Source organism: Cygnus atratus, chromosome 15 (assembly GCF_013377495.2).
Source record: "Cygnus atratus isolate AKBS03 ecotype Queensland, Australia chromosome 15, CAtr_DNAZoo_HiC_assembly, whole genome shotgun sequence".
Lineage (NCBI taxonomy): Eukaryota > Metazoa > Chordata > Aves > Anseriformes > Anatidae > Cygnus > Cygnus atratus.
Genome location: NC_066376.1, coordinates 10,578,645 through 10,601,083, shown reverse-complemented (window position 1 = coordinate 10,601,083; position 22,439 = coordinate 10,578,645). Strand labels below are relative to the sequence as shown.

At 39.4% G+C, this 22,439-nt stretch overlaps 1 protein-coding gene across 1 annotated transcript in view; it reads right to left on the bottom strand.

Moving 5' to 3' along the window:
- Positions 1 to 385: 385 nt before the first annotated feature.
- SHISA9 (shisa family member 9) overlaps positions 386 to 22,439 on the bottom strand; it is a 175,456-nt gene continuing 153,402 nt past the window's right edge. The window contains exons 3-4 of the mRNA XM_035548986.1: positions 18,287 to 18,442; positions 386 to 756 (exon numbers count right to left, since the gene is read on the bottom strand). Of these exons, the coding sequence (XP_035404879.1) occupies positions 386 to 756; positions 18,287 to 18,442 (527 nt within the window). The remainder of the gene's footprint in view (positions 757 to 18,286; positions 18,443 to 22,439) is intronic.

Genomic DNA, 22,439 nt, shown 5'->3' with positions numbered 1-22,439 from the left:
AAGCAGACATAAAGTTTCTCTAGATTGTGCTACTTCTCATCATGGATTTTAGTTTCAAGTAAAAAAATTTAGTCACAAGGGTTTGTGTTCCATTGTGAAATACAAATGGAGTTTATAATTCAACCTTCAGTGTGTATTGCTGAATGGTATTAACCCACTCTTCGGTCTGCAGTTGGCTGGCTACCAAATGTGTCCAGGTGGAAGTTCCTTCCTTCCCTCCTTCTTTCCTTCCTTCCTTCTTTCCGCTCCCATGTTTTTGTTTTTTCATTTTTTATATTTAAATTTATTTTTTGCCTTTCAGTTGAGTGTTTGTGTTGTGTGTGTATTTGTGTGTGGTTTTTAAAGGATTTCTTTAAAATAAAAAAAAAAAAAAGGAAAGAAAAACTCAAACAGTTACTTCTGTCTTGCTGTTGGTTATGAAGTATGGCTGTGGGCCCAAATAATGCTGGCTCCGGGTTGTCAGTGGGTCGCTTAACGTCGGGTCGCCCATACTGTGCTTTCCCTTGTTCGCGTATGCTTGCCGTCTAAGAGACTGGTCGTTGGGATCCCAGGTCTTGTAGTGGGAATTGTAGCCTAATGGGTGCGTGTGGATCTTTGCCATTTTGGACTTCTGCCCATTCTGTTTGGTTAGGCCACTGTCGATTGTGTATGCTCTGTCGTCTTCTATACGCACTGGGTGGAGCGGCAGGCTCCCCTTGGCAGCCAGCTCTGCAAGGTGGCGGCGCTTGGCATAGAAGTCATCATTGACTTTGTCAGCTGTTTGGATTAAAAAGGGGGAGGGAACAAAAAATTAGTTAGACACAAGAAACTGTTGGGCAGTTTGTAATAGGTCATGCACAAGTCATCTGTGGAGCCGATACGATTACAGGTATGTCAGCAGAAGAAATCCATGCCACACCCTCCCCCTGATTTTCTCTCCGTAGTATATCTGTGGATGGTATTATGCTAGGCATTATGTGGATGTATATGCAGACAAAGACCTGCTGTCCTTTAGCAAAAGACTGTCTGTGGCCAAATCACTCGGGTTATGCTTATATTTATTACTATGGGGACATGTCCCATGGATCGATCTTCACTTGCACTGCTTTAGCATGAAAGGCACTTTTAGAAGGTCTTCTATAATTCATTTTGGATAACCAAGGGATAAAGGCAGTTCTACCATTCTGCTGATCATACACTGCTCCTCTCACATAGCATAGGAAGTTTAGGAACTGTTCAGAATTATACAGGCTTTCTCTGAAATGCAGAGACGTCTTGGGATGCCCTGTTGCATCAGAGGACATCCTTTAAATGCAAGGGGTGGTTGGATGTTTAACCGAGCCAGTTGTAAGGTCCAGCTGTGTGAGGAGGACCACCTTATGCTGAGTAATGCCTCAGGGCAAAATAAAGAATGGGATCACTTCTGAACGGTTGGAAGTTCACTTATGCTTTATGGGGCTGCTAATACTTTGGGCTGCTGAAGGTTAGGTATTTACACTGTGATTTTACAGACAATGAAAATCTTAAATTCCCGGTCCTGACATCATTTTCCGGGGCAGTGCTGCTATGATATACAGCAACAGCCCAGCCAACAAATACAGCATTGCAGTTTTCAAATTAGGATTTTGCCCTCTGCAATTTCCTGGACAAGTGTATGCTTTTGCTCAACTTTGTTTGTTGTCGTGGCTGACATTTATTTGGTCTTGCTTAAAAATATGAACCATACTCAGGAAGCTGAAGGTATTCTGCAGCAGCCCAGGAATTCATTTAAATTTTGAGACTGAGCATCAGGGGCTTAGGGGAAGCTTAACCGAATTTCATTTTTTAAGAGCTTACTTGTACATAAAGAGGCTTTATTTACCCCCTTCAAAAATCTAGATGTGGATTTCAGATAGGGCCAAGTATATAGATTAACTAACACAGTGGTACATCAGCCATCTGTGGTGTGCCTTGAGTATGTGACAGTGTCAGCTGGGATTTGACTTTTGCTGTGCCCCAGCTAGATCCATCTATTTTCCTTGAAGCTACAAAAGATAAGGCTTCTCTGCTGAAGTTTTGTAAATCTCTCTGTACAGCTCAGCACCACTTGCCTTTGGGACAAATAGGATTTTAATTCCCTGTACCGTTTTGTTTATTGTCCCTCTTTTTCTCTCTTCCCAGTATTGCTAGGAGGCTTTTGTGGCACTCTAAATTGTCTCCTTCTCTCTAGTTCTGGACTGGATCCTTATGCAAGGTAGTGAAATTTCCATGAGCACCACATTAATCTTCAAGATCAGGCTTCAGTTCTGCATCCCCCTTGTTTTGGCACCTTAAGGGGAAAGAATATTACCAACAGCACTTGCAGTTTATCATCTGATGACATTTTTCGTGTAATGACTGTATGACTGGGCTTTGATCTTAAATCTTTAATTTTGTCATTAAAGAGGTGTTTCCTCTTAGATGAACTGAAATTGCTTGTCTGCGCTGTATAATTATGCTTTGCATGCTTTACCCATCTCCATCTGTCTCTTTTTTAATTGGTGAGTGAATGCTTTTCTATAGGATACAGGTGTCTTCAGTTTTAAACAAATCACAGAAGATAGATAATGGCCCGGTCTAATTTCAGTACAGGATGGGCAATTGCAAAGAACCTTTGCTAATTCTGACTGTGGATTGTTTGGTTTCATTTGTTAAAATTCATCGAATGCCACACAGACACACACGCACGAAAGTTTTATATACAAACCGAATAAAACCAGGAAGGAAACGCAATCTATATTGCTAATTTCTCATGAATGTTTCTGCAACCAGAAAAATAGTTGCAAAAAATACATTGTGAATATACACATGAGTATTTATTTGTGTAAATTTTTACATCAAAGACACTGCAAGTCAGCAGGTTGGGGTGCAAGCTTCTATATCCTTGTCAGTATATGAAAAGTCACACTAGCTTATATAATTTAAATTCAGCCTAGTTAATTATGTCCAACTCTTAATATAGATACATTTGTCTGCCTGTTTCATGTTTAAATTGGTTTAATTTGCATAGAAAAATTAAAAATTAATCTCATGTAATATAAGTGGAGAGTAAAATTTTACATTTGTACTTTTGATTTTAGTTAAGCTGCAGCAATTTGTCTGGCATAACCAAGGTCTTTGGTGATCAATTGCAAGGTAAATAACAATTTCTGCTTAGAGAAATAATGATGCAGTTAGATAATGATCTAAAACATTGCAGATAATTGCATTGCCCGTTTTTTGTGCCATTTTTATCTATTGCAAGGTTAAGTGAAAAAGTCCCCAACAAGCTCAAGCTACTTCCTTAGTTTCTGTAAAAAAACAAGCAAGGAAAAGAACAGCCTCACAAGGACTGTGCCTGCCAGTCAGCTGTGAGTTCACTTTTGCTCTTGTTTATGCCATGTTCTGTGTAAGATTTTCAACTCTTTGTTTCTTATGGAAGGCTGTACAGAAAGTGAAATGGTTCATTCTGTGAATGTGGTTGTATTAAAGTTGTTCTAACTAATTTAGTCCGTAGGTGCTTTCTAGGGCTCTCGTCTGGAAACTGGGGGGAACAAACCAGGCTTTGGTCTGTAAATCCTCGCCAGGAAAGTAAAGCAGAAAGCTGGCAAACATAGGACATATGGCTGAGAGCATGCATTTATGGCAGTGATAGTATGGCAGAGCTGCTCTTTGTGCCTGTCCTGGTCAAATAATGCTTTCCAGGCTTTTGCCTGAGAATTTTTTATGTATGGCTGGGAGTTAAATGCTAGTAGCGAAAGCCAGCCCTTCTATCTCGCGTTTTAACCTCTTTAAAATTGGCTTCTTTCAACATGCTTTTCACACCTACAGGTAGGCACATGTAGCAAAATTGGGTGTGTTGGGGGGAAATACCAGTGTAGAAAATACCATTGTGGCAAATAGGTGGCACAAAAGGAGCACTGCTAACACCAAATTGTTAATTGTTCAAAAGGGCTTTGGCAAGTCTTGAAGGAGTCCTCATTTTTGCATAAGGACTAGATTATAGGTTTTACAATACCATTGTGCTATGCCCCAGTGTAAGTAACCTGATGCTAATATAATATGGAAACATTCTTATAAGTTCTAATTTTCAAAGCAGAGAAAATTCGGAAGTGTAATATTGAGCATAGTTTTGTAACAAATATTTTATCAAGAAAAACGTTTATAGTATCCTGACACCAACTACTTTAAAAATCATCTGTGAATCTCAGGAAGTTCCTTTTTTTTTTTTTTCTTTTTTTCTCTCTCTCTCTCTTTTTTTTTTCCTCTTAACCAGCTCCTATAAATATTTTGTGGATTTCAAACATGCAAAGAGATGTTTTGGAGTTACAGGATGGATTTGTTATGTGACCTTGAGTACATGACTCAACATTCCTCTGCCTTGGTTTCACCAGCTGTAAAATGAGTTGTTAACACATTGGAGGAGGTAGTTCAGTGCTATGAAGATTAATTGCTATTTGCAGAGTATACTGAGTTTTCAGACGAAAGGTGCTGTAGGAATGTGTCTTGCATTGAGTGCTGTATGTAAATCAGTAAAATAGGATTTAAAGATATCACTGTCATGTTTGCAAAAGCAGCAAAGAATTAGAATTGCAAAACTGCCAAATGAACAATGGTAAAATAAGGGCTTTAATTCTGAATGTTATCCTTTGTGTTCCCTCCCTCCACTCTTAGCAGCTAATTATACAAATGATCTCAATATTCAATATTTTTGTAAGGTTTTTACTTCCTTAAGGTAATGCACCCACAAATTTAGTTACTGTTGTAGCTGTTCATCAAAAAAAAAAAAAAAAGTTGAAATATGAAGGTTTTCCAGCCCAAAATGTGATTTAAAGCATGTGCCTGGGAGGGGGGAGAACTTAGGCTTTTGTTTCTGCTGTGCCTGAAAGGAATAACTAATAAAATATAGAAACAGCATAAAGATCAAAAGCAGGACTCCTCCCTTCCAACGGAGTGCCCTAACTGTTAAGCTGAAGAGATGCTTTCTCTTCCTTTGTCTTTCTAGACTAATAAATCTTGAATTTTCTTCTGCTTCATGGCACAAGTTCATCAGGAAGTGAATCTGGGTGGGGACTGTCCTAGCAGAAGCTGGGCTGATCCTTGCTGGATAGGAAATGGAGATAGAAATCTCTCAGCTGTAATAGTTGGACAGCCAGGAGTCCATCATCTACATGGTGGATCCCACCGTGCCTCACTCTCGTCTGAATGAAACAATGTCTTAAAGGAAGTGACTATAGCTGTGTGTTTTATCATCATCATCTTGACTGTGCTAGTAGCAGAGTTCATTTTCTCAGGTTGGGACCCTTCAGATGCAGACCTCTGCCTTATTCCTAGCTTTCCATTTTAGTTTTGAAAGTAGATGGCTGCCGAGCTGCTTGGGATGGGGAAGTCTTGGAAAGGCCTGGAAAAATTACACGCGTGCATTAGCAGTGTGTGATGCTTTCTCTTTCTTGTAAAATATTGCACTTGCAAGCATTTCTCTGTGGCTACTAAAGCTAAATAAGGAGATCTTAGGTAATTCTGAAGCAGTTTCTCGCTTTTTTTTTTTTTTAAACTCTTTTCCTCATTGACGATAGTGTCATCTTTGTTGGTCCTTAAAATGGCTCTAAATCCTTGGACTTTTTATGTCGAGGTGTAGAATCCTGAAAGACAATCAAGTCCTATGGCTTTTCTGAAAGTAGGCACCTAGGAGTGGGGAGAAAGCTCTGGAGTAAGAGAAGAGAATCTGCAAAGGAATGAGCCCTGGGAGAAGCTCTAAAGAAAAGAAAAGGAAAAAAGCTTCAGTGACCTCAGTGAAAGCTTGGAGTCAGCCAGAAAATACAAATGTAGGGAACTCTATTTTCTCAGTACAGGTTTCACAGAATTGTTTGTTATCTGACCATATTTTAAGAATTACTTTGTGAAACACAGAGCTTTACTCCTGCCACAAAGAGACTGTATTTCAAATCTAGGGCTAGAGGTAAAGCAAGCAAGAAGATGAGAAGAGCTAAAGGACGGGACAGCAATAAAATGACTACAGTTTCATAGCAGTTAACAGTTAAAATACATTACCTGCCTATTTGTAGATGGTTTCTGTGGAACAGTACAGCTCTGTGTATGTAATATTTAACAGCTCATAACAAGGCTTTGCTTCTACAGCCATGACTTTGCTTAGTCTTCAGTGTAGTGACCCGGAGCTATTGGAACCTTACATTTCTCTCTCTAAGCACTGAAACTGAAAGCTGAAGGAGAGACGAAAGGGTAGTGAATCCTGAAAGACAACATGAGAATTTTGCCCAGGGAAATACTAGCGTGCTGCCTTTGGTGGTGCTGTTGTTGATCCTGTCTGAATGTGTGATTGCTTCTTCATTTGCTTTTCTAAGCTGTCATCTCAAACAATATGTTCAAAGGCTTCCAAGCTATGAGCCAACTCTATGTGAGAGTTTTAGCAGAAGTTCATGTCAAAATCAAAGAAGTATCATTTCTGTGCTAGCATCGGTGTGTTTCTTGGGTGAGGGAAGAGACGAACATGAATCGAGTTCAAATGAGCTGTCCCTGGATATGAGTTTGATCCAGTATATTCACTGAAAAGTGTGTTCCATCAAGTGAAACAACTAATGGCCTGCCCTCTTGAATGAGGGGGTTCAGCTGACATAATACAGCATCGAGGAATTTGCTTTGCCAGACCTGAAGTCTGTTGGAAAACAGAAGGCAGCTAGATGTTGCAGGTAGACATAATCATGTTCATACCGTGCCAGCTGTGGGTAGGATAATCTGTTAGATCTGTGTGTTTTAGCATGGCCAAGAGGAAGGAGCGGGGCTACATAATGCTTGGTCCCAAGCTGCTCTCTTCTCGTGGGCACTGAGTGGCTGTGTTCAAGGTGGAGCAGTTGGAAACCTCGCTGAACTCTAAGAAAGGGCAAAGGCCTTTAAATTTAAATGATTTAAAATCATTTTTGCATCTCCCCCTCTCCATTCTTGTATGGAGCTCTGAGAACACAGAATTCAGCCTGTAGACAGCAGTGCATTGATTTCTGTCCTAAGTATTTGCCTTTCTTCCCCCAAAAAATCTAATACCAGTTTGGCCTTATTTAAGAAGTCCTGAAAAGGAAGATAGTATTTTTTATCTGTGGATTCTGTCTCATGATTTTTAGTCCCTGCCACTAGTAGGGGTAAGGAAAAATACATAATGCTTGGAGCCACCATTAAATTAATTCTAGTTTTGGTAGAATCTACTTTTTGTGGCTCTGTATTATTCCTCTCTTAGCCCTCTTTGCCACTTTATCTATTTACTTGTTACTCACAGAGATCTGGAGAGAGGCCAAGCATGAAAAGACATCTTATATCAACCTTTTCTTCTGCAGATATTGTTTGAAAGGAGCTTGTCCACCTCCAGACACAGGGCTGCATTTTGTTTTCCCAGTGAAATAAAACTCTACTTTCATGACATGAGACATGATGAAACATAAATATGTAGGCCCAAACATTTCTTCTCTTCTATCAGTTACTTTTATGACAGTTTCTGAAAGGCTGAAGAGGCCAGAATATTTCTGGGTTTTGAAATGCATTAGGAATGGTTTAGAATGGGAATGTAATTAGACTTGGTAAGTAGTGCCTCCAGTCTCAGCAATGTTCTCTTTATCCACTACAGGCAGCGAAGGCTGCTGCTTGGCTGGGGATGCTGAGACAGAATTCAATTAACTCCTTAGGCACCTGGCATCCTGTGTGGTACCTCGTGCTCAGGGTTACCACTCCCTGCAACATAAAATAGCCACATCTGCATGAGCACAAGCCCCTCTCTTCTTGACAGTGTGCCAAAAAGCACAGCACTGTGCAGTCTGTTTTTTTCATTTTCTTTTTACAAATATTTATTTGCTGTGTAAGATTAAGCAGGTTTCTCTCTGGCCACGTAAAACAGCTTTGCCAGCTGGACTTTGTATATTTGACTACATCAATTTACATAGTATTAAATTGCAGTATTTATAATTCAGTTTTGCAAAGTGCTGCAATGATATCCTGCTTTGTTTTTGATCAAAATATTCCAGGTGCTTGCACACACATTGTACCTAATGCAGAAACCTACGAAATGCAGAATACTTGGGTCTAACCAGTGAAAGAAAAACAGAGCATTTCTCATTTACCAGAATCAATAGATCCTGTCAACCTGGAAACAAATGGTGGCTACATCATGTTTAATTTATGCTAAAATTGTAAATGTTTTCAGGAGACCAGAAATCTGTTGCACGCAGATAGACAAAGATCACACTACACATATCCTCGAGCGATTTAGCATTTGAAATTCAAGCATCAATATGTTAAGTTGCTGGTTCAGTATCATACAGTGAATGATAAACTTGAGAAGGAAGTAAGATTGCCAGTTCTATGCTTGAACCAATGGATGAAATTGTAAAAGAAGTCTAATAGAATTATGTATTTAAATCTCTGAGCTTTCTTTGAAAATGCGAGCCAGTGGCTGTCCTGTAACTGTAAATCTGTTTTTTTCATTTTTTTTTTTCCTAGAGGCCACTAAGCTCATGTCCTTTCATGGCATCTACAATGACAAATAAACATGAAAAGTTCTACTGTGAAGTATTTATTTCATTTTTATCTCAGGCATATTTGTCAGTCTGCGTTTTACTGGAAACCTTATATATAGTAAGAAAACTTGCCTGTTGAAATAGGAACTATCTAAAGAGTCATGCTGTCATGCTTAACTTCTGAATAAAGCATGACTGCAGCATAACCTGATTAGAGGAGAGGAGGGGTTGGGTTGCTTTCTAAAAATGCTGTCCAAAGCCAAAGATGTTAAGACTTAGGAGATTTGTTTAAAAGGCTTCTGCCACTTCTTCCTTCAATCATCTTGCTTGGTTTTTTACTGGTTAAGTTTTAATGCTTCACAAGCAAATCAATTAGGACAAATGTGATGGTGTCAAACGTTTGCAGCAATGCCTTTATACAGCAACAATAATACAAAACTGTTTGTAACCCTTTTGATCAGTGAGGATCTGCAGTTTGTTTAAGGGCAAGGCATCCTAACTATTCCAGGAGCACTGCTTTATTGTCTGTTTGCAGAAAAACTGTGCAGTCATGCAATAACAGGCTGTGCTATTGCAGTCGGAGTTACTCAGGCAGTTCACACCCAGCCTTGCTCCTGGGAGCAGACCACAAAGCACGTGGGCATTCCTGGAGACTGTAGGCTGAGTATTACGGGGGTCACGTCGGAAAAAAATCCAGTGCTCTGTGCTGTGATTCAGTGTCTAAGAATGCATGCTTGTTTTTCCTTAAGGTATCAATTTATCATTATTTAGATTATTATTATTTAGCTGCTATATTCCTGACCACATTTATTTATAATAGCTGTTCTTAGCGTGCATCTTTTTTTTTTTCCACATTGCTGTGGGCATTCTTCCATGTACTAAATTTCATTTTTGTTTCTTCTAGTGTACTGTTGGTTATAACTCTTTAACATGTGTCTGAATCAGCTACAGATATTCCTAGTTAAAATGTTGTAGAAAGCTGCATGAAGACCCAGAAGACCCAGTTCAGGTCTCTGAACACTCAGTTCATATGTGGGTTTGGTGCTGAAATAAATCTGCATTTTTCTGTCTTTCAGCTGACATCGTACCAGATTTACAACACTATTTGTGCATGCAGGGTGAGGCCTGCAGGCTTTCAGAATTGTACTAGTTAAATGAAAAAAAAAAAAGTCCCAGTAATGTAATAACTTTTTCAGGAGTTATTTTATCTTGCTCTGTTTTTTAACTGCTATAATTTTAAAGAGTTTTCAACTATCATTCAGTATTTAAGTCAATTAAAAAAAACACTGTAGCGTCAGTTGTTTCTAATATAAAAAGTTATCTTTTTTTATTCTTTCTGCCGGAAGGAATTCTTTTCAAGTGTGGGTTATTAAGCAATAGCAGAAAACTAGGGAGTAATTCCATATCATACAGTCAGTTGTGTTTTTCCTCCTCCGTTTCTTTTCTTCCTCCCATTAGCCTGTGTTTATTCTGAAAGTCTTGTGCATAATTGTCTGTGGTTTCCAAAACCTTTTGTCAAAGCAGAGATGTGTGTCAAACTGAAAAGAAATAGGGTTCACTGGCAATTTCCAAAATTGCACTTTCAGGAGAAGATCAGTTTCATAAACTTCTCACACAGATCGGGCAAACCCAAAGGCAAAGTGCAACTAAAGCCTGGTCTGAGCAGAACCCTTGAGTCACCTTCAAATAAAGCAAAAACATTCATGACTGACAGTCAGTCAAGAAAGATGCAGTAATGAAGCTCTCTTCACTGAATATTTAATAGTGTGCATACACACAAGGCTCCTGCCATAGCAGTGTTCAGCTCCCACCTGGACCATCTTTGCCAGGAATTGCAATCATAATTTCACTTGTGTAAATGAGACCCAGCAGCGCTGAGCTGCAGATCTGCCTTCCCCACTGTGGGAGGTCCCTTGCAAAGGAAGGTGAACTTTCCCCAGGAGCACCTTACATCGTCTAAATAGCTCTGCAAGCTTTCCCACTACCAAAATTACCAATTGCATTTAATATTGTCATTAGCATGTGATATTTATTGATGCTGTAGTAGCATAGCTAATGTATCAGAGATATTATTTTTGTTTTCAGCTTCTCTTTTCCTCCTCATCCTTCTTCAAATAAGGTGGCAAGGGAAGGACCTGTGGAAAAATGAACTGTGCACATTACAAATCATGTTATTGCTCTTCCTCCTCTTATGCCTCCAGCCCTTTGTTATTATAGTGTGAACATGTAGGAGTAAAGCAATGATCTCTGTGGCTTTTATCTGTGTGATTTCTTTCTTAAACACATCTACTGCCTTGGAACATCCTATGCAGAACGAAAATAGCAGGCAGATAACTGCTGCTATTTATATTATATTTTTAATAAGGGTTTCATTCCTATCAGCTATCTTACTAGTTTTCATCGTTATTCATGGGTAATGCTGAAGAACTTCCCACTACTGCTGTTGACATATATCCCTGTACAAAGCAGAAGAGTGTTCAGGCTTCTCTGGTTTGAGTTCTTGAATTTGGTTGCAATAAAAAAAAATAAGTTATTATGTACTTAAACTTAGCTTGTAACTGAGTAATCCTCATAACTACTTAAAATTACCAAGCCAAACCCATATGAATGTTCACATCACAAACGTGAAGGTAGCAATCAAAATTTTATGAAGATTATAGCCAGATTTATATTTGAATATTGTTAGTATGAAAGACTATTCAGTGAATAAAAGTGGTCCTCGAAAGCCTCTAGGTAGACAAACTTTTAATTTAATTCAAAAAAATTCTCTTTGAGATTTATTTTCCCAGAATTCATCCAAAGTTGACTCTTTAAAATCGTTTAGATCTAAATTCTATGTGCTGAGCTTAGAACACTGTCTGCATACTGCAAGTACTTAAAAATAATGAAGAACTTGGGACAGATGTTCACAATCTGTTGTTTGTTTTGTTTTTTTTAATATCTATGGGTGGATTTGGATCACCTGTAAAATTAGAAGTTTTGATCTTGTGTCACCTCTGAGAATCAATCGCTTGATATCCCAATTTGAGCAACTGTTCCGAATTCTTATTGCAAAAGTATTGTCTTAAATGACGTGAGCTTTGCACAGCTAATGGTATGGGACAAAAAAAAATGAGTGGATTATGTTGAGAGCAACCAGTACAATCAGTGTGTAGACTACACAATTGGAAGTGCAAAAGTCACACTTCAGATTAAATCTAGACTTGAGCTGGCATCCCGCAATATTGCTGTTTATCTGCAAGTGTTCACAATTGTTTTCGCTTTCTTTATGATCAACCTCTATTCTTAAATAATCAGTGTAAATTAGTTTGCATTGTGGAATGACAATGTTTATGCGTAGATATATGTTTATACTGCAAAGTAAAACAGTTACTGGGAAGAATGTTTAAGGAGAGTTGCACTTGAAATTGCTTAACATTGATAGACTTTGTCTTTGCTTGAGCTGAGCTCTGCTGTTTATTGCTTCTCTTCTATTTAGTGGTGTAGCCTAAGTGTAAGGTTTCACTTCACTCATGCCCTCATATCACTTAATGTGTAAAAAATCTTGTGCATAATTTATTAATATTTGATGGAAATAGATCTGAATAAGCCATGCTTGATTTAAGTTTTATTAGTTTCCTTCCTGTGGCCATTGCTGATCTCAATAAATGGAAATAAAGCTGGTTCTTCTTAGGTTGTTGCCTCTGAAGACTGCAGTCTTCAAAGAAAACAATCAGGGAAATATCAAACAGGGAAATGTTTTGATCAAGAATCACCAAGTATGTTTTAATGTTTGGTTGTTTTTGTTTTTTTGCTGTTTGTTTTTTAACCCATGACAGTGTGTGCATGGATATCTGAAGCCAATTTGGTAAATAAGAGAAAAAAATTGGAAGATCTAGTGGAAGCAAAAAAAGGTCTTGAAAGCCTGCGCACAGTGGGCAGGGTGTGAAGTTTGGGGGGGTCTCAGCAGAAGCCCCAGGTGGAACAAGTGACCCTAGCACTTCATCTAGCTGGGAGATGGGAAGGGTGAAGGAACAGTGCTGGTGAGGCTTACTACTGGGAACTGCTTTGCTTTCCTCCTGTCCCTGGAGGAGAAGCAAGGATTAAAGCAGGAAAGACTTCCTTAACAAAAGAACACCAAAAAACCTTCACGTTTTCTCGTTGCATTGGTTAAGTAAATAATAATAGTGAATATATATCAAGCTTTTATGTCATACTTCCTTGAGACAGATCCATAGCTCCAGTGCAGAATCAGGCAGATTGCCTAGTGTAGCATTCTGTGTGACGCTGAACATACCTTTGGATATATGAAATCCTTAACTGAATCCCTATCTACATATGACAAATGCTGCATTAATCTGTACTTCCCTGTCTGTTTTGTGGTGTTAAATCCAGAGAGCTTCTCCTGCATCTCAGATTTTTTAAGCCATTTTTGTGCATTAGTAGTAGCTGAAGATTTCTTTACTCTTCCAAATGAAAATGCAATTGCGTTTTAAGCCTTCCAAAGAAACATGAGTATTTACCTCTCAGTGTAACAGTGTTTGGTATAGGAAAGTAAAGTAACACCAGGGTATTGTGTCCAAGTACTCTGTAACTCTGCTTTTTCTAAAAGTCACCTGTATCAGCTCCTGTCAATGTATGTGCAAGCCTTTTTACCTCTTGTATGTTTTCATTTTTCCAATTACAGTATTTCTTTCCAGCCCTCCCTGTCTTTGTACAGAGGTCCCTGAAGCAGAGCACGGGGCTATAGGGAACAGCACAGAATCTCTTCCCCTGGTGAGATGGGTATCAGCTTGTTGGGGGCAGCAGGGAAGTCACTTCTAGTCTCAAAAGACATCTTGTATCAGCAGAGACTTACAACCGTTGTGTTAGAAATTGAAGGTCAGAAGGTTAAGAGAAGGCATCACCAAATTTCACACTGGGCAGGATGGTTCAAAGATAACACCTTACAGTTATCCTCATAGTGATCTCCTTTGGATCCTGGTGTGTGTAGATGTAAAGGACAAACAAACCGGTCAGTTCTCACCTTCTTCACCTTTTTAAGGGAGGTTTGTGCATTGGCATGCTTGTAGCCACAATGTTATCTACGTGGTAACAGTGACCTAAACAGGAGCTGCTTGTTCTTTGTGTGCTATACTTGCAGAATCTCACCTCAGAGTTTTTCAGCTGCAAGCAGAGCCGGAGCACTGTCTGATGTTTTCCTTTCCAATCACAGAACTATGAAGCTTCAAAAAATGCTGGGAGCTGTAGGCTTCGAGATGTGACAGGGAGTCTGCTCTTAATTATATTCTCCTTCTAGTTTCACTATATCCAATCAATTACATCTGATTTCATCCTATACTACAACTCCCAGTATCACTGAAGGCCATCTCAGTCTCAGTTTCAGGGAGAAATTCTGTCCATTGTGCTTTCTGCAGCAAAAATATGAGCTGGCTTGGTTATTTCTTGTAAAGTCGTGCCCAGGCAGTTCCTCAAAGGTTTGTGTGTGCATGTGTGGGTAAGAGAGGGGAAGGAGAAAGTTCATGAAGGAAATATAAAGTCATGTTAAATTACAGAAATGCTTATTTTCTCATTTTTTATGTGCACCTCTCTAGCAGCCAAATGGTCTTTTCTCCCAGTCATGTGGGTCTTAAAAGAGTTGGATTTGGGGTATTTTTTTAATTTTTGCAGGAAGTTGTAAGAAAGAAAGTTGGTCACTCTGCACTACCTGAAACTCAGGAAAGAAAATTAACTGTTTCTGAGCCTGGCTTGCAGACTAATGTGAGTGAAAGAATAAATGTAACTAATACCACAGGATATTGAGGCCAATTTGAGCTCTAGGAAGCTCTTATTAAGCTACAGGATGGATTCCAACTCTTACAGCTTAGCAGAGCAGAATTCAAAGTTGGACTGTTCATGCTTCCTGAATGAATGTACAAATGAGATCTATCAAAAAATTGTGATGAGCTACCTTTCTATGTCCTGGGACTTGAATTTCACAAGGTGTTCAGATACAAGATCTCCATCCACTTGTAGCAGCATTAGGCTTGTCAGGATTGCTTAAGTGAGCAATAACCATTTAAGCATAGAGTAAAAACTTGGCTGATGAACTGGAAATAACAATAATTTATGCAGAAAAACCACTTTCGGCACTTTTAACATAAATAATCAAATACTGAGAAAGCACCAAGGGAAACCAAGATGATGTCATCTCAGGTGACCAAAAAACTGAAATATCCAAACACTGAGTGTTTTATTGCCACACAGCATTCAGTGACCACTTCTGGTAGAACTAGTCTTAAGTAAGAGCTTGTATCTGAGCTGTCCCTCACATACAGTCTCTGACATTTCTTTCTGGGAGAAATTTAGCCCTGTTAAAAAAATAAATGAATAAAATCTCTGGCTGAAAAATGGACAAAAAATGGATTTACAGAGTGCAACAATCAATCAGTCAGGTAATCTAGAGATGCAAGGAGGTAGGTCGCCGCTCCATTCTTTCAGGAAATGCATGTAGCTCTGTCTCATTTCCAAAGGTCCCTCCACCTTCTGCTGATTATTCCCTGCTGGTGTATGTGTCCAGGTAGAAGGGGAGTACAATTCTGCTGCAGTGAGGAAAACGGCAAATAAATCTCAACTCACCATTACCTTGTTGTGCTTGAAGCACTCATCTGAGAGTATAAAATGGGCACAGAATGTCCTCATGTTACTTGGAGATGTAAATGCCACCAGACAGTAAGAGGAAAAGGTGAATTTGGTCAGCGGCTGCTGGTCAGTACTTCAGGAGTTCTGGAGGCTGCCACAGCTAAAGAAATTCCTAACAGGAAATGAGGAAAATATCCTCTTCTCCTAAAGAGTGTAGGGGTTTGGCTGCACAGTTTGAACTGGGTCACATAAAAATATTTTAGTTTTTGAATAAAATACATCCACATTGACTTTTTCAACTCTCTTCTCCCCCATTGTGCTGAATCAGCTGCTCTGCACTGCACCCGGTGCATTGCATACATGAACAAACATCCCCACTTCAAGTTGCACTCTGCTAAGCTATAACGTTTGGGGTCTGGGATGTAGATTTAAATAGTTTCCAAGGGATCAGCTTGGCCTCACTGGCAAGGTGTTGGTAATTCTCCATCAGTAACATGATGCGAGGTAATAGAAATGTCATTATTGTCACTTGTTTTCAGAACCATTCAATACTGATGTTAATGCAGATCCCAAGCAGGACCCAGAACCGAGGTTGCTGTGACTTGTTACTTCTCCAGGAAGTGAATTTTCACAGCAGCCAGTCACTGAGAGATGAGTGGCTCACTTCTAAAATTAGACAGCCAAATTTTTAGGACATCTGTAGTTCAGAAGAAAGCAGCTGTGTGGAAATTAATTTAATACTGCCTCTGGTAAAGCATCACTTTTTCAGTTATCTAAACTTCTTACCACTTATGGCCACATCATGATGGGTGGTATTAATACACTACAACTCCAGTTGCTAGAAACCAATAGGAATGCTTCCTCCTCCACCCACCCCCATTAAAAAAGGCAGTTAAGAACACCAGACTGTATCCAAACAGTGGGATCAGGTAGAGTGAGAGGCATTAAATGAATATGGTTTGCCTCAAATGCATGGAGAGATACAGAATGCATCCCTTATTAGATTTCTGTTGTGGCAAATGAATCCACCCTCAAACCACTATCTGTGTATGTAAAGGGAGATGGGCTACACAGGGTCATTAGTCTGCTATGTGGTTCAGTAAATCTGCCGCTGAATGTTATTGCATGAAAAATGTCATGGCCCTGTGACGTGAATACCTGGCTGGGGTGAACTCAGTCTGTATCTATTTATTGAAAAGTTGTTGTCAGGTTAAATTCATATCGTTGAGTCTGATGTGGGCCAGTTACTGTTTCCTCTCAGAGCTCTCGTAAAGCCAATATCAACTCTGCAAGGTACGCCAGCTTGATGTCTGCACAGTCACAAACCCAAGCGTGGCTGGGATCTTGGAAAAAGTGCTTTGTGATCTCGGGATGTACCGAAAAGGTGAATCTGAGAGGAGTCCTGGCCTTGAGAGTATGAAAGTGGTGAAAAACTGAGTGTGTTAACTGGCTCCACATGGCCAGACAAAAGCTGTAAATGCACATTTGAAAATCTCCAGTGTTTTCTGTTGAAAAGTATGGGTAACATTGCAGTGATTTTGTCCATTTCCTGTGAAAATTTACCTGAATCTACAACTTGGCTAATGTGTTCTGAGACAGGTAGGTCTGCAGGAAGGAAAATGAGATAGGGGATAGGAATGGTATGGGAAAAGCATAGGGAGATGGTGAAATCCTCCTGGAAGAAAATGTCCCTGAAAGTTATGTTTAATTTAGATGAAGATTCTGAGAGCATTACATGACTTCTGGAGCTGCAGTGCACAATCTTTTGAGCTTGATTTAGCAGTATGGTTATATTCTAGCTGCTTTGAAAACTTGTACTCAGACACCCAAGAATTATCCAAGTTCTAATTTAATAATTTTAAAAAACAAGTACATTCAGTGACTCTTGGGCAGATAAGAGCAGTTTCTTTTGAGTGTTTAAGCTCTCATTTTATTATGCTTAAGCACCTTTTAGCTTTGGTGATTGGCTTGACCTAAACTGACATCTAAAAAAGAAAGCTGGTATTAGTGCCTAATTTGTGATAATCACTACATCATTGCACAGTATCACCTTTTGAAGAACGAATATAAAGCTACCTTGCCTGTATTCAAAATCAAGCAGAAAGATACATCTTTTATAAAAAATATTAAAAATACTACTTGTCAGAAAACAAAAAGGCAAGCTAAAGCAACACTAAACTACTCAAGATGGGACTTTGATGGGCATTTGGTTAGAGGTCTGGTGCCCTGAAGTTTGGAGAATGGGATGTCAGTTTGTGATTAAAAATCTGAAATTGTGAAGTCAGAATCCTCTCAGCTGTTCTGCTGTTTTTCTGAGCCAAATAGCTCTGTCTGGAAATAGGCAGCATGATGCTGCTCTAAATTCATGGGGAAATGATTTTAACGTACGTATGCGTAGGCTGAGCAAGGGTTAGTGAACAGCTGTTTATGAATAGACCTCCCTCCAGAAGTTATTCATTTAGTGTTGTCCAGCAGGGGCCTGAAATGTAAGGTAAGAAAGGCTTTCTGGTGTCCCACGATGTGCAGCAGGTATTTGCAGCTCCTGAAAAGCACTAGGAACTTCTGCTTCCAATGTGAAAGTTACACTGCTATGTTTAGCCACCATTGTCCTCTTTCCTCCCCACAACTGTTTCTTTGAGGATGTTCCCCCATTTTCTTAAAATAATCGTGTATGACATTAATCAATAGCAGCTACCACCAGGATCTTTATTGGGAGCTTTGTGATGTACCAGTTGTTGGAAATCGTAAGGCCTCGGAATATTCCTTTGGCGACCTACTAATGCACATCCTGCAGGAAATGTGAGAGTGGTTACTTCTGAAGCGAGCAAGTATCTTCCCTTCTCAGAAGTATTTGGCACGTGTCTTAAATACATGCTTCGAATTTGCAATATACCTGATGGTTTTCTCTCTCATTTGTGCAGATAGAGATGGAAAGCACATACTGAAGTGCATATGTATTCAGGGCATGAAGAACTAGGGCTGAACACAGTGTATACAACATAGGTGAAACTGTAGTTTCCATTAAATTTTTTATACATTTCCATCTAAAATAATATGAAAATAGACAAATTCTGTAATGAAGCAATCTAGAAGAGCAAGAGTTTGTTTTAACTTTGAAGCAGAACGTCAGCTGACAACAGCAAATGGAACATGCTGATCTGAAGGAGAAGTCGTGCATCGTGTTGCTTACTTACCGACTGCCTTCAGAGAGGCGTACTTGTTAAGCTCTTTGCCTGGGGGCTGTTGCTCATATGGGTTTGTGATCTGTCCCAGGCTGGGATACGAATGTTGATGTGCCATCTGAGGAAGGAGGGGAGATGTTGGCAAGACGTTATTCATCTGTGGTGGATCTGTATTAAAGGAAATCGACAAATATTAAAAAAAAAAGATAAATCAGTCTTAGGATTCTAACATCATTATGCTGTACAGATTAGACAGGACACATCATGAGATTTAATGTAACAAAGCACTATTTACTATGAAGTGTGAGTTAGAGTACAGCAAACCCGTAGTTCAAACAGTTATAGCATGATTAAATGCTGATGAATGATTGTAGCAGCATGTGCTAACTTTTGTAGAAAGAAGATTTTTGAACTAAAAAGTAGACTTTCAAAACAATTGACCTCTGAGATAAGACTGAATTTGTTGCAGTGTCAAGATAGAAATCAAAGCATAAAGTTTATCCAAGGTAGCTTGAATACAGGGCAATAGCATCACTCTGTGCAGTTCAATAGCCAAGCTCCAGCAGGCTGCTGTGTATGCACAGTTATACTGCTTTTAGTACCAAAACAAGCTTGGTTATTTGCACAGTGTTACGTCGTGTGCTGTAGACATGCCCCACAGTGCACGATGTGCAGTTTTGGCTCATGACTACCATTAGGTAATTTCTTCAAAGCTCACGCTTTGCCCTTATGTTTTCTCCTTTTCCCTGGCAGCAGGTATCATAGTTTTATACCAAGATATCTTTTTCTGTAGCCAACATACCTAAAAACAGAAGCTAATTACTAGTAATATACCGTTTTATACCAGCACTCACCCCATATTAGTTGCTTTATAGTAGAGAACACAGCTTGGATACTTTTTCTTTCTAAGATACACCATAATTTATTAGTTTTGGTAGTGTTTGATTCCAGCTTCTGAAAAGTTTGATCAGAATTGTATGCTGCACTTAATTTGCAAACCTACATTTCAACAGATTTCAATGTGGTCAGCATATCTTTTTTTGATTAGTCTTTCTCCAGTGTGGGTATTTTGAGCTATTTGGAGCTGATTGTTGATCTGAGAACCTTCTCAGGGCTTCTGAAATCACAGAACAGTACATACATAGTTCTTCTGCAGTGAACCCGTGGTGCTGAACTGGTAGCAGTAACTCCCACAGCATCAAGCACGGGCTTTATGATCATGTAGAAAGAAAGCTGGGCTGTTAGGGGAAAGAAGGCTTATAATGATGGAGTGAGTGGACTACCCCCCAAGTGCCCACAGGATCTGGCAGGCGCCAGATATCACTGCAGTTTGCCAGGGCTTTAAGGGAATTGAGCCACTTGGCTGTCTACAGCTCACTAATGAAGCCGAGTGCATGAGCGGGAGTTCTGAAGCCAGTTAACAGATTTACTGCTGGGAGAGGAAAGGAAAGCTAGGGTGTTTTTCAACTTTCTTTTTCTTCACCATTGCTGCTGCCTGGTACAGTCTCTGCTGGTCAGGCTGAGGCTGCACCTGCCTCTGCAGAGCAATGTGATCAGCCTTCTGCCACATGCCATGTAAGTAAGCAGTGAGAGCACCTCTTGGCAGCTCAAGAAGAACAGTAGAAGCGCTAGCATCTAATAGCAGCCTGTTTCTCCTTGCTGTTGCTGGTTGTTAATTGAGAACAAACTGGTATTAGATACCAGGTAGAGCTGAAAGAGGAATGATTTTCACATAACAGAAGAGTTCTTTTTGCAAATATGTTGTCATATCGAGAGAAACATTTTGTAAGGATTTCAAAATTGTGGATATGTGTGTGCATATATATGAAATAAGTTGGCTTCTGAAACAGAGGTTCACTTTTTAGAAGATATTTGTTATTTTGGATAGAAAAACAAACTTCTCTGTTCCAGAATTCCCCCAAAATGTATTGGAATACTTTCTGAATCTATTTTGATAGGTTTGGTTTGAAAGGGTAAGTTTGTTAAGTCATATCTTTCACAGAAATGGTATTTTGCTGACTTGCCATTTTCTAGTGAATAAAAGCTCTCCGGTAGTTTCTCATCAGCTACAGCACTGGTGTGTCTGATGTGACCAAGGGGAGTGACTCTTCTTTTACTGAAAGCAAGAATTTACAAAATCCTATTCCATTCTATCTCTAGAGTACAGCTGAGGAAAGTCTCTAGCTCCAATGGCTCGCATCAAGCTGACCACTCTTTGCAAACCATCTGCAGCTTCCAAGTGTCTTTCTTTTATGGCTGTATCTAGAATTACACTTTTGAGGAGGAATCCTAGCATGGCTGTATTTCAGTAACAGGGCAACTCAAAAAATGCCAGCATGTTGGGACCTTTAATGTAAGGAAGGTGTCAGCCTTTTACCACTACATTCCCTCATTTTGTTCTGAGTAGATCTAAATCAGCACTTTGCAGATACCAGTACCATGAAGTTCCCTTGTGGCAGTTCTTACTATTCAGTCTGTCAAAACATCTTCATTTCACTGTGATAAAAGTATAGTGAGCTCCAGTATTTCTGTGCTCACTGCCAAAGTGACTTGCAGCTGAGGAGGACTTACTAAAGCAGTGTAAATAAGGTGTAGTTAACCAGGATTGTTTTTGTATCTTCTGGCTCTTGCTTAGACCTATCCCTTTTATTCAGTCACCTCTTTAGAAGTAATGAAAAAATTTACCCCAGAAATGTACTAGGGAAACTGACTTAGGTGTACTTGTTTTCCTTCCAGCTGTTCTAAGGCAGACTAAGTTGTTACTGGAATTAATTTTTCTGGGTTTTGGTGCTTTTGAGTTTTTATGAGGAAATACATTTTCCATTTCCAGATCATCTTTGACTTCTGTTTTGTCTTGTTAAAATCCCTCTTCTAAATTATGAACTTCAAGCAAATTAATGACAGTCATGTTTTCACTGCTGCACTGACTGCACAGAGCCACTCATTCACACCCAGCTGCTTACACAAGACTAAGTCATCACATAGAAAATACAGTTCAAATTACTCATTCAGTTGGCCATTTGCACAAAGTAAATTAAGCAAAAGGCCAAACTGTAGCACAGTGAAGAAAGGTTCCTATTTATAAAGAGACTCCCAATGGACTGGAGGCCCCAAGGCCTAAAGGAAAATCTCGGCTTGATATATTCACCTCTTTAAATCTGAACCATTCTGGTTTTTAGTCTTCACTGGTCATAACTGGGGAATGTCCAATTTCTTTGCAAGCTTGCTGAACTGTATGTGATGTGATTCCTTATCTGTGTGTTTCTATAAATGTTAGCAAATGGAACATTTATGTTTTCTCCACACATAATTAATGTAATGATGGGTGAATTCACCTGTCTCTGGATACTACCCACAAAATGTTCATAATTGAAGTAACAACGGTGTAATGCAAATTGTGCAGCAGGTATATGCTCCCCGCAGCACAGAGTGTCAGTCTAGCCCCTCAAGGGAGCCCAGGTTGAACTGTGACCCCAACTAGCAGGTTCCAAACAGGACTTACCTTGTCTACACTTGAGCAATTCATGCTTATAACTACAGAATATGTTGGCCCCAACAGTGGTATAGTCATAAATACCACTTCAGTCTCAGCAATACTGGATAGGGATTCTTTCAGGGAACGCAGAAATTTGTCTACATTTCCTTGAAGATCTCAAGGAATCTCTGGGAAGTTAGAGATTTTTCAATTTTAGATACTGACTCTTTTCTGAAATTGGATAAAAGTGTTAAGTTTTGTGGAGCAAATAACTCAATGGACTATTTAAAGTATTTTTGATACTTTTGAATCCAAAGGATTAGTCTCAATTGGAAGAAAGTTTAACCAGAAAAATCCCACCCAGTTTTATCACTGACATCTAGTGCCAAGCTAAATCCTTTATATTTATAAACCAGATATCTTGTGATGGGTATTTGCAAGAGCTGGCTTCACTGATTAGGGACATCTTTAACCTGAAAGCTGGGGCCATGCTGATAGATTACTTTTGGCATCCTGACACTGGTATCTTGTCCAGCAGGGTATTCCATACACCCAGCTGCACTGTGCTACTGCCAACTTATGTATTTATTTTTAAAAGACAGACAACACACACAGTCAAAAAAATACTTGTCGCAGCTTCTGGTGTGAATAATCAGACCTGATTAGTGATGGTGATGTTGTAAAAAAGCA